This window comes from Chelonia mydas, chromosome 3, assembly GCF_015237465.2.
Source record: "Chelonia mydas isolate rCheMyd1 chromosome 3, rCheMyd1.pri.v2, whole genome shotgun sequence".
Lineage (NCBI taxonomy): Eukaryota > Metazoa > Chordata > Testudines > Cheloniidae > Chelonia > Chelonia mydas.
Window position 1 is genome coordinate 196,509,924 of NC_057851.1, and position 10,689 is coordinate 196,520,612.

A 10,689-nucleotide genomic window follows, 5' to 3' on the forward strand; every position below is an offset into this window, starting at 1 on the left:
CATCCGTGTGAGAGAAACACTACTGAAAAGTTTCCCTTTGCAGTTGTATTTTTATACTCTTTTACAGGGTTCGGCAAAAGCAAAATAAGTATCCTGTGTTGTTTCTCACACAAGGAAAATCTGATATTTATCCAGAACTTATGGATCTCAGGTCTCGTACAACTCCTATTGCCATGAGCTTTGCCCAGTTTGAAAACTTGCTGGTAAGTTGTCATGCTCTTGTTACTCTGTGAAATGAAACTAACTTATTGCTACATTCCATAATTGCTGATAAACTGACTTTTAAAATACAGAAGCTGAATAAGGTGACAAGCAAACTTAAAAGAATACATAAACATTTAGTAAACATGTTTTCATTGCTTCAAAGTACTAAGAATGCACTTCAGTCCTCTTGAATATTGAACAGTTGTTAAAGAAGCAAGTCTTTAAAAATGCATTTAATTCCTGGAGTTCATAAGATTTTTTTTCTTTTAGTTGTCTAAAAATTGTGAAACACTTCAGTGATCAAAAGCTAGAAAAGTTGACTTTTAATAGTATTTAGTCTAGATTATATTTGCATTTTCTTAAGTGTTTTTTATAACTTTACAGGGAATTAATGTGCACACTGAAGACCTGCTTAGGAATCCATCATATATTCAGGAGGCCAAATCTAAAGGTTTAGTTATTTTCTGTTGGGGTGATGATACAAATGACCCAGATAACAGGAAGAAGTTGAGAGAATATGGCATTAATGGGCTAATATATGACAGGTATTTATTTCTTCAAATATGCTCACTTTAGGTATTGTAATTCTAAAGGAATATGAAATGTTTGTTCTGTTCTGATCCTGCTTTGATTTCACTTTGATTTTGTTTTTTCACACCCCTGAAGGACTAAAGTTTTAGCACTTGAAAAGCTCCAGTATAGACAGTGCTTTGTTGCCAGGAGCCGTGCTCCTGGTGATAAAGCTACCACCTCTCGTTCGGGGCGGTTATTTTTATCACCAGGAGAGCTCTCCCCCGGTGATAAAGCGTGACTACACTGCCCACGTCACAGGGCTGCTGCGGCCGCGCTGTAATGTGGGCAGTGTAGACATACCTAACATGTAACTGGCATTTTTTTGATTGGTTTTTAAACTTTGTATACAAGATGTGGGAAAGTTTGCTTAACTGAACTTCGTTTTCTATATTTGTTGAAGACACTAAGTGTAATGGGTATTTTTTAAATATTTTCAGACATCGTTCTGTTTAGCAAAATTGACTTTCAAAACTGTACATTCGTGTGTAATCAGTACTGCTCTTGTCATCAAGAGGAGCTAGACATAGTTCTCTCAAGCCAGTAACCTCTAGGTCAGGGGTGGGCACATCCGGCCCTCCAGACGTTGTACTCAGGCCCTCGAGCTCCTGCCGGGGAGTAGGGTCTGGGGCTTGTCCCGCTCTGCACAGCTCCAAGAAGCAGTGGCATGTCCCCCCTCTAGCTCCTACGTATAGGGGCAGCCAAGGGGCACCACACTGTCCTCGCCCTAAATGCCGCTCCCGCAACTCCCATTGGCCAGGAACCACAGCCAGTGGGAGCTGCACGGGTGGCACCTGTGGACAGGACAGCACACAGAGCCACCTAGCCATTCTTCCACATAGGAGGAGTCAGAGGGGGGACATGCCGCAGCTTCTGGGAGCTGGTTGAAGTAAGCGCCACCCGGAGCCTGCACCCCAACCCCCGGCCCTGATCCCCTCCCCCCCACCCTCTGAACCCGTCAGTCCCAGCCTGGAGTACCCTCCTGCACCCCCAACCCTCATCCCCAGCCCGGAGCCGCCTTCTGGCCCCACCCCAGAGCCCGCACCCCAACCCCCACTTTCGTGAGCATTCATGGCTCACCATACAAGCTCCATACCTAGATGTGGCCCTCGGGCCAAAAAGTTTGCCCACCTCTGTTCTAGGTAGAGTGATTAAAAGGCACTCTTTCTATTCTTTAGAGACTGATAGATTACATTACCTTTGCAGTGCACCCAGCCTGACAGTGAATGACTAAGCTAGATCCTAGAACAACATGCATATTGTGACCCGTGGTGCCTAGGGTAGTCCACCCTGAAAATGCCCGGGGCAGGGCAGTCTGCAAAAAGGAGAACAGATTCTCCCGAAACTGGTGGTTAACACTGTGTAGTTAGATTCACCAACTAGTCACAAACTGTACTGCTTAATAACCAGTGTGGGGGATAAGAAGCTGGGGGGGGAAAGAAATCATAGACCCGTTTATTGCATTCCAGTCTCTGGCTCCCAATCAGCAGATAGTTCCAGTAAAGTGAGATGTTACTTAAAACTCACTATTCACTATACAAAATGTTCTTCTGATCCCCAAAGGGCCAGCCACATTACCAGGTCAATTCTAGTTTGGATCTTACCCAAAATACCACTCTGCCAGCCAATCCTTTAGTATCTAAAACCCAAAGGTTTAAAAGAAAAAAATAAGAAGAGTTGGTAAATGGTCAAAGCAATCAGATACATACATATGACTTCAGAGTCCATATCTCAGGTTCTTAGCAGCATTGGTGAGTTTGCTGGCTTGTAAAGTCTCTCTGGAATGCATCCAAAGCTTGGATGGGTCTATCAGTTTTGCGTTCAAATCTTCATTTTGTAGAGCAGTTACTCCAGAGGTGAGAAGCAGGATTCAAGACAAAATGGGGGTGATGCAGCTGCCTTTTTATATTCTCTGCCATGTGACTTGTATATCCTTTGTCCCAAACACAAGCTCACGGCACTTGGGCATGGAAAAGTATTTGGAGTCCTCTGTCCATACATATGTCCCTGTACATGTCGTGTTGACTCATAGGCATAGCCCTGGCTTGTTTTAATGGCTTCATTGTACAGCTGATTGCCTTTGATGGGCCATCAAGCAGGCTGGGTAGTGCTGATGCCAGTCTGTCTTGGGGTGTCACCCAGATACACAGCACAAGAGATAAATATACCACACACTTATAACATATGATATAAAGATGATATATATGTATAAACAAGCTTATCATATTTAGCAAATCATACCTTTTCCACTGATACCTTACATGGCATATCTGGTATAAGACTCATTTCAATTTTGTAATATTGGTATCGATAATATTATAAATGGTCACCCATATACCATACAGCGTCACACATCGTCTGTATATTCCAAGTATAATTTTGAAGTTCTTTGTAATAGTTAAACTTGTAGGTCAGTGGTCTGGAAAAGGATCTGCAGTTGGTAATGGTCGAGATTTAAAACAATTTGTTCAGGGTCCCTCTGCAGTTGAAAAAGCCAACTTTGTGCACATTGATGGACCAATGAAACAAATCAGAAGAGATGTTTATGGTGCCCTGCAAATGGCTAACAATAGGACATGCAAAGTTGTGCATAATTTGGGCACTTAATTCATTATTGTAGGAAGGATATTGAAGAATTGGAAAACGTTCAGAAGAGTACAGAAAAGGGGGCATTGTAATAGAGTAGAAAAGAGATTAAGGGACACAGTTGAGGTGTGTAAAATTATAGAGACAGATTCTGAAAAACCTGAGCTAGTAGCCTTTGAGGGGGGAAATAATATATAGTAAATCAGGCATTTAGAACTTTGGTACCTATTCTTCTTGAGGTAATAAAATGAAGGACAGAGAGCCAAGTAAACTTATTTCCTGTTTCTCTTCTCTAAATATATTCTTCCTATCCTATACGTATACATGCTCTTAGAGTTCTTACGTTAGTGACATGAGTTAAGTTGGCTCTGATTACATTTCCCTGCCATTCTCTCAAGTACAGAAGATCCTTCCTGAAAAGTTGGCACAGAATCTCCTGTTTACTACCAGCCTTCTCATATTCAGGTTGCCTGCTTCTATTGCTTCTAGGTACAGGTGGTACCTGGCAGCAACAGGAGGTGAGACAGACCACTGAAGTAACTTTCTAGTTAAAGGAGAGGGGTTGGAGACCACCTTTCCCCTAAAGTAGCAGAGCTGCAGCTCCTCCTCCCTGCCACAGCATCACATATGGATCTCTCCCATAGATCAGGAATTAAGGTGACACTTGTAATGGACTTCCAGATGGGAACACAGATGACTTTCTTCTTTACCAAATATTATTTTAAGTCTTATTGTGAAATGTCTATATTTGAAATTTAAACCTATTGGGTTTTCTAAATTGCCTGTTTAAGATCGGCAGGTGACTGCAGTCTCCTGGCCCAAAAGTAGTTGTGCAAGCCACAATCTCAAAATACATAATTTTTAGTCTAGATTGAGTTTTGAGTTTTAGTCTAGATTTGAGTTTTGTAGCTAGTTCTTTATCTAGATACTTTTCTCTGCTAGACAGTAATGAAAAAGGAAAAGGTAGAATTCCTTTGTAGAGGAATCTGAGTGTCTCAAAGGTGAATGTTACTGAACTACTGATGGCAATGCAGTTCAAAAATCTGTGCTGTGAGCATGTTGCTGGTGTCAGGGCTCTGAACCACGGCTGCACAACCCAGACACCCAGGGTTATAGGGCACACAGTGACACAACCTCTTTACTGGTCTGGGTTGAACCCCAAAGTGTCATAACATCTCTTCTCCCAACTCTGCAGTAGAATGCTACATCTCCTGTAAAGTAAGGAAATAATAAGATGTAAGAGGAGAGGCTTGCATATAGCTTCCTGGAGCACACACACCACCCCGCACACCTATAATATGGTTTGGTGGACCAGTTAGTAAGGAAGAGCTCTGGGTAAGCTCAAAAACTTCTCTCTCACCAACAGAAGTTGGTCCAGTGAAAGATATTACCTCACCCACCTTGTGTCTCTAATATTGACTGACCATTTTGATTCTACAAAAAGAAAAAAGGACTTGTGGCACCTTAGAGACTAACAAATTTATTTGAGCATAAGCTTTTGTGAGCTACAGCTCACTTCATCGGATGCATTCAGTGGAAAATACAGTGGGGAGATTTATATACACAGGGAACATGAAACAATGCGTGTTACCATACACACTGTAAGGAGAGTGATCAGCTAAGGTGAGCTATTACCAGTGGGGGGGGTGGGACCTTTTGTAGTGATAATCAAGGTGGGCCATTTCCAGCAGTTGACAAGAACCTCTGAGGAGCAGCATGGGGGTGGGGGAATAAACATGGGGAAATAGTTTTATTTTGTGTAATGACCCATCCACTCCCATTCTTTATTGAAGCCTAAGTTAATTGTATCCAGTTTGCAAATTAATTCCAATTCAGCAGTCTCTCGTTGGAGTCTGTTTTTGACGGGTTTTTTTGTTGAATTGCCACTTTTCGGTCTGTAATCGAGTGACCAAAGAGATTGACGTGTTCTCTGACTGGTTTTTGAATGTGTTAATTCTTGACATCTGATTTGTGTCCATTTAGTCTTTTTTACATAGAGATTGTCCAGTTTGGCCAATGTACATGGCAGAGGGGCATTGCTGGCACATGATGGCATATATCACATTGGTAGATGTGCAGGTGCTTATGCTCAAATAAATTTGTTAGTCTCTAAGGTGCCACAAGTACTCCTTTTCTTTTTGCGAATACAGACTAACACAGCTGCTACTCTGAAAAATGCTATATAGTAATTCTTCCTTGAACATGCTAAAAGGTAGTTACAGAACATGGAGCAACAACTGTTATAGCTGGTGGCGTAAGAGAGGATTCCCTTAGGAATGGATCCACTGACTGAGGGAGGGCCAGAAAGTGAATCCAGATTTCTTGAGTCCCAGTCTAGTGCACAACCACAAAACCATCCTTCTTTCCTTTCAGACTTGTGACATTGGGCAACTTGCTTAACTTTCTGTGCCTCTTGTTTCCCAGCTGTGAAAAGAGGATAGCACTTGCCTATTATACAGGGATGTTGAAGATTCATTAATGTTTTCAAGGTGCTGAGATACTACAGTAAAGAGGGGTGCTGAGGACAGAAGTACTTATGTACTCCAGAAAGAACTGGGGTCTAGCTGGGAAACCAGAGGCACAGAAAATTAAGTGACTAATATCTAAAAAGTTAGAGTTTGCTAATGATTAAAATAATTTAACAAATTTCTGTATGGAAGTATATATTAAACCTAAATTAAAAAAAAATACTTTTCACCATTTATTTTTTCACCTTAGTAAAGCTGTCGAAACTGAAGTTTCATTTTCTGGCTCTCACATTCTAGCACAAAACTGCAATGCTGAGGTTACAACCAACACAGTGGAATAGTTACATCCAATCTAACAAACTTTAATTGCAATTAAAACCATTAAGGAAAAACATTTCCAGTATTAGTTTTGGTACGTAATTGTTTTACATAACTTACAGCTTGGGCCTCATCCACCTAACCGTATTTTCTTAATTTCTCACTATTGTCATGTGTACTCACAAAAATGGAAGCTTTAGCATAGATGAGGCACTACTGGCAGCCAGTGTAGTTAATTCTCATGCACTGATGCAAAGCTGTAGAATTTGCGTTGCATAAACTACAGGGGAATGTTCAATCCAAACTCATTGGAATAACTTATTTTTAAAAAAGAACATATGTTCTGTAAAACTGTTACACAAATTCTAAACTTGGGGCCTTAATTGCCTAAGTGTTCATGTAAATTAGCAGCGCCTTCCTGTAAAATTAAAGTTAAATAGTGTTTTATTAGATGAACTAATGTTTAAATGTTAATGTTCAACTAACTATGTTTAATAAAAGACAGATATTGTAAGTATACAGATATAGTATCTACATGTAATAATTCTACTGACAAGATGTTTACTGTATAATTACTATTTGGCACCTAAATAGCATGATGACAGAAACATTAGATGTAGATATTCCCTAAAAAGACTTTCTGCCTGTCATGCTGGTTTCTTCACTTTTAAGCCATTTAATAATACTATATTTAGTTTGTGTGTAAACTTACATATTTGATATTTTCCCTTTCACACTGTCCTTTCATATGTTACTTGCCTTGGACTGTAAGATTTTTGAGGACATGGACATAGGCTAGCATGATGGGTCTTAAATCCTGATTGGGGCCCCTGGATGCAACTGAAATATAAATATTAAAGAATCACTCTTTAAATGATAGTTGAGCTCTGAAATAAATTTACTCCTACATGCTTCCTTGGTTACAAGCTTTCTCCTTTATTATGCATTATAAATGGTACTCATGAAAAGCCCAGTATGAAATGATTTGAGTATTTTGGACCTGAACGTTTATTTCAAAAGAAAAATATTCCAGTTGACAAAACTAGTGTAGATGAATTAATATTGTTTAGTAAAGCAGATGGAAATGTTTAATGGAATGAAAAGCCAAAACTGCTACTGTCTTATTCATTGGTACGAGGCTCTTGAAACACTGGGTACTTCACCCAGTATTAAAACACACTTCTATAACTATATGAGAATCAAGGAAATTTCACCTTCTAAGGCTGATACTGGACCCTTAAGTTAGACACTGCATGAGCTTCAGTATCTAGTTACAACAGAACATCACGCTGGTCACAGAACCACTCTGGTATGCCTTTGTGTTAGTTTGTGTTTGATATTGGTGGCACTTGAACCAGTTTTTTAATACAAAGCTTCAACTGAACTGTTACAGTACAACATTTTATACTTAACTAATGCCTAAATGAACTCTTCTTCTTAAAAAGATAATTATTGGGGGTTAAATAATAAGTGAGTTGAAAAGCAAAGATGAAAGTTGGGAGCTACTGAGCGAAGCATGGAATGAACTGCTGAGTTTTTGGGAGATAGGAAAGGATGCAAGTCCATTGAGGGCATGAGAGTTTCATCCTGTTAGGAGCCATTCAAGAGATAATGGAGAAGAACAGACACACCTCTCTTCTACCACACTGCTGCCAGTGAGTTGTCTTAAAAATTGGACCAATATAGAATGCAGTGGCAAATTTCTATGTGGATTATTTAAACATTAACAATGCTCCTTAAAAAAAACCTTTATAATTTGCGACAGCAAACTTGAATTTGGACTATTTGAATATATAATGTCAGCCCTTCAGGGCTCCAGCCAATTTAACGCTGACCCTGCTTCACGGACCCCCTGAAACTGGCCCGATGGGGCCGCAGACTCCAGGTTGAGAACTGCTGCTCAAAGGGATTGTCAAGCAAGGGGCAGGAAGTTCCTATGAAAACTCTCTCCAGCTAAAGAGAAAACAGGAAAATAGGTTTTCATTTTAACATTCTTACTACTTTACATTTGAAATGCTGTAACAGTGTTTTTCCTCTTCATCTTTAATAAAAGAAGGTTTAAAAGGATTTTCTGTGGTGTTTGCAATGGTACACAGCCAGCTGAAATCTCTGCATACCAAACTCTGGACCTTGTTTAACACTGTTTAATGTTGGATAGTGACTGGGTTATGTTAATCTCTTTGGCTCATATATTCCATCTAAATTAATACAACACCACCACCTGTAAAGTCATGTCTTCAGAAGAATAAGTGGATGTTAGTGGTCATAGTTTGCTCGCTTTTTAGCATATCTAGTCAAACCGTTAACCATGCTGATAAAGGACTACCGCTTTATATTGCAGAATATGGTTTAGAGAGACAAGTTTCAAGTGTTAAGTACAGATCTACTAATTTATAGAGGTGTTGGCTACCTAATTTCACTCTAAGCAGAGAAAATGGAAATTTAACAGTAGTTTTATGTAGCGTTATTTCTTAGACTTTTTTTTTCTCAGACTTTTTTTTCTCATTTATTCAGGATATATGACTGGATGCCTGAACAACCAAATATATTCCAGGTAGAGCAGCTGGAACGTCTAAAGAGAGAATTACCAGAGCTGAAATTCTGTGCATGTCCCACTGTTAGCCACTTCAGTACCCTATCTCTGTGTAAATGTCATAATAGCCATATGGAAATGAATGGCATAGATAATTTACCAAATGCTTAAGTGTCATAGGCTGACTCCAGGCAGGATTCTGCTTTCTGTATTTAATTTTCACCATTGGAGCAGTGCCATCTATGCCCTCATTTTTTTGAGCAATAACTATGTTCCTATTCCATGACAGTACTTGCTAGAATTTAAAATTCTGTTAATGTTAAGCCAGTTATAATTATTATTCCAGTTTTACATCTAGTTTTTAAATCCTCACAATTGACAAGTTCAAAATCTTAAAATAGAAATCAAGTACTGTAACAGTGTGCAAACATGTCTTATAAAATGAGCAATCTGAGGTGTGGTAGTTTCAAAGATGAAATTCTAGAGGTTACTGTGATATGATATTGAAACTGCTGATGTATCATTTTGTCATAAATTTGATTCCAGTACTAATCTGACATCAGATTAGGAGAGTGATTGTAATGTATACATAATTAGATCTGGCCTGAATAAATTAGTACCTCATATGCATGTATTTGCACTGATGCATCCAATTGTACAAAACCTTTGTGCCATCTTAAAGTGGTGTGTGTGTATATACAGTGTGTGTATATATATATATATATTTTTAAGTAAACTGCAGTGCACATGAACTGATTTTTCTCGCTCTGTTAGAACCTTTAGGTTGCTGCCATTTTTTGTTCTTTACCAGCCAAATGAATGGCATAAAGTTTGTATGTGGCAGTTAAGGGCGAACCACAAGTACAGCTTTTAATTAATCCCGCACAAACCTGCCAAACCTCAAAACGTTGCAGATTTTTCATTGGTTAAGAACTTTATTATTGCACAATAATCTTAAAAGAGTAAATTTGTATAATGCACAAATTCTAGAAAATGCATGCTTCAGGTATTTTAAGCATGAAATTATAGGTGTTTGCAATGGTCCGTGCATCCTTGAGATGCTAGTTGAGTGTGAGGGTATCAAGGATGAACTAAAACACTTAATATTTGTTGCCTAAAACCATGAGCCTATATATAGGTATATTCAAATAAGGTTTACACCATCTACAGTTCATCTTACTACATGTTACAGACCACTAACTCTTGTATTCTGCAACAATCGTGATTTTTTGCTTTGAAAATTGATTTCTCAGATAATCCTTATCCTCTATTGGCTGATGTCTGTCCTCTGTAATTTATTCCAAAGTTATAGTTTAGAAAATCCTGTTAGATATGTATGCATGTTCTTCAATTTGTACCTCTTAAGATACTGTCATGACAACACAACAGCTATAACTTTTTACTGAAGTGTTCATGTATAATAAAAAAAAACCCAAATATTTATTTTTCCCTTGTTGTAAATTGACAATGAAATTGATAGCTTGTATTATACTCTTTAAATGCTGTCATTGTTGCATAGAATTGATTACATGAGCAATTGCAAATGCGTTTGGGCCTGCACCACTGAATAGTTTGAGGCAAGAAGTTTCTTTCAGCTTGCCTTGCATATCTAGTTATTTAAATTTCTTTTGTCCTCCACAAACAGCACAGTACTTGGAAATTGTCTTTATTTAAAAAAATAAAATAAATCTGAATTTAAAAACAGATCGTTTTTTCTTTTTCATGAGCTACTTAAACTGGTTTGAAGCCAACTGTTTAGTGGTAAATCATAGCGGTGTTACTTGATACATCTGTTACACAGGTCCAGATTCATAAATCTGTCAGACTGCAGATTGTGATGAAATTTTAAAATGTTGTTCTTAATTTCAGTTTACCTTGAAAGATGCCCAAGTGCTTGTTAACCCACCAGACTTTCTTACAGTCTGACTGATGAAGACCCAGATTGCAGGATTCGAAGACCCAGAGAATTTAAAGTGATAGCTTGTAATGTTAACACAGTTTTCAATACAA

The 10,689-nt window shown here is 38.7% G+C and overlaps 1 protein-coding gene across 4 annotated transcripts in view; it reads left to right on the forward strand.

The window, feature by feature from the left end:
- The window catches only part of GPCPD1 (glycerophosphocholine phosphodiesterase 1), a 75,713-nt gene extending 65,332 nt beyond the window's left edge, over positions 1-10,381 (forward strand). For all 4 annotated transcript variants that reach the window (XM_043544082.1, XM_037896181.2, XM_037896184.2 and 1 more), the window contains exons 18-20: positions 68-203; positions 589-749; positions 8,661-10,381. In XM_043544082.1, coding sequence (XP_043400017.1) covers positions 68-203; positions 589-749; positions 8,661-8,850 — 487 coding nt within the window. In that variant the 3' untranslated portion in view covers positions 8,851-10,381. The remainder of the gene's footprint in view (positions 1-67; positions 204-588; positions 750-8,660) is intronic.
- Positions 10,382-10,689: the final 308 nt, after the last annotated feature.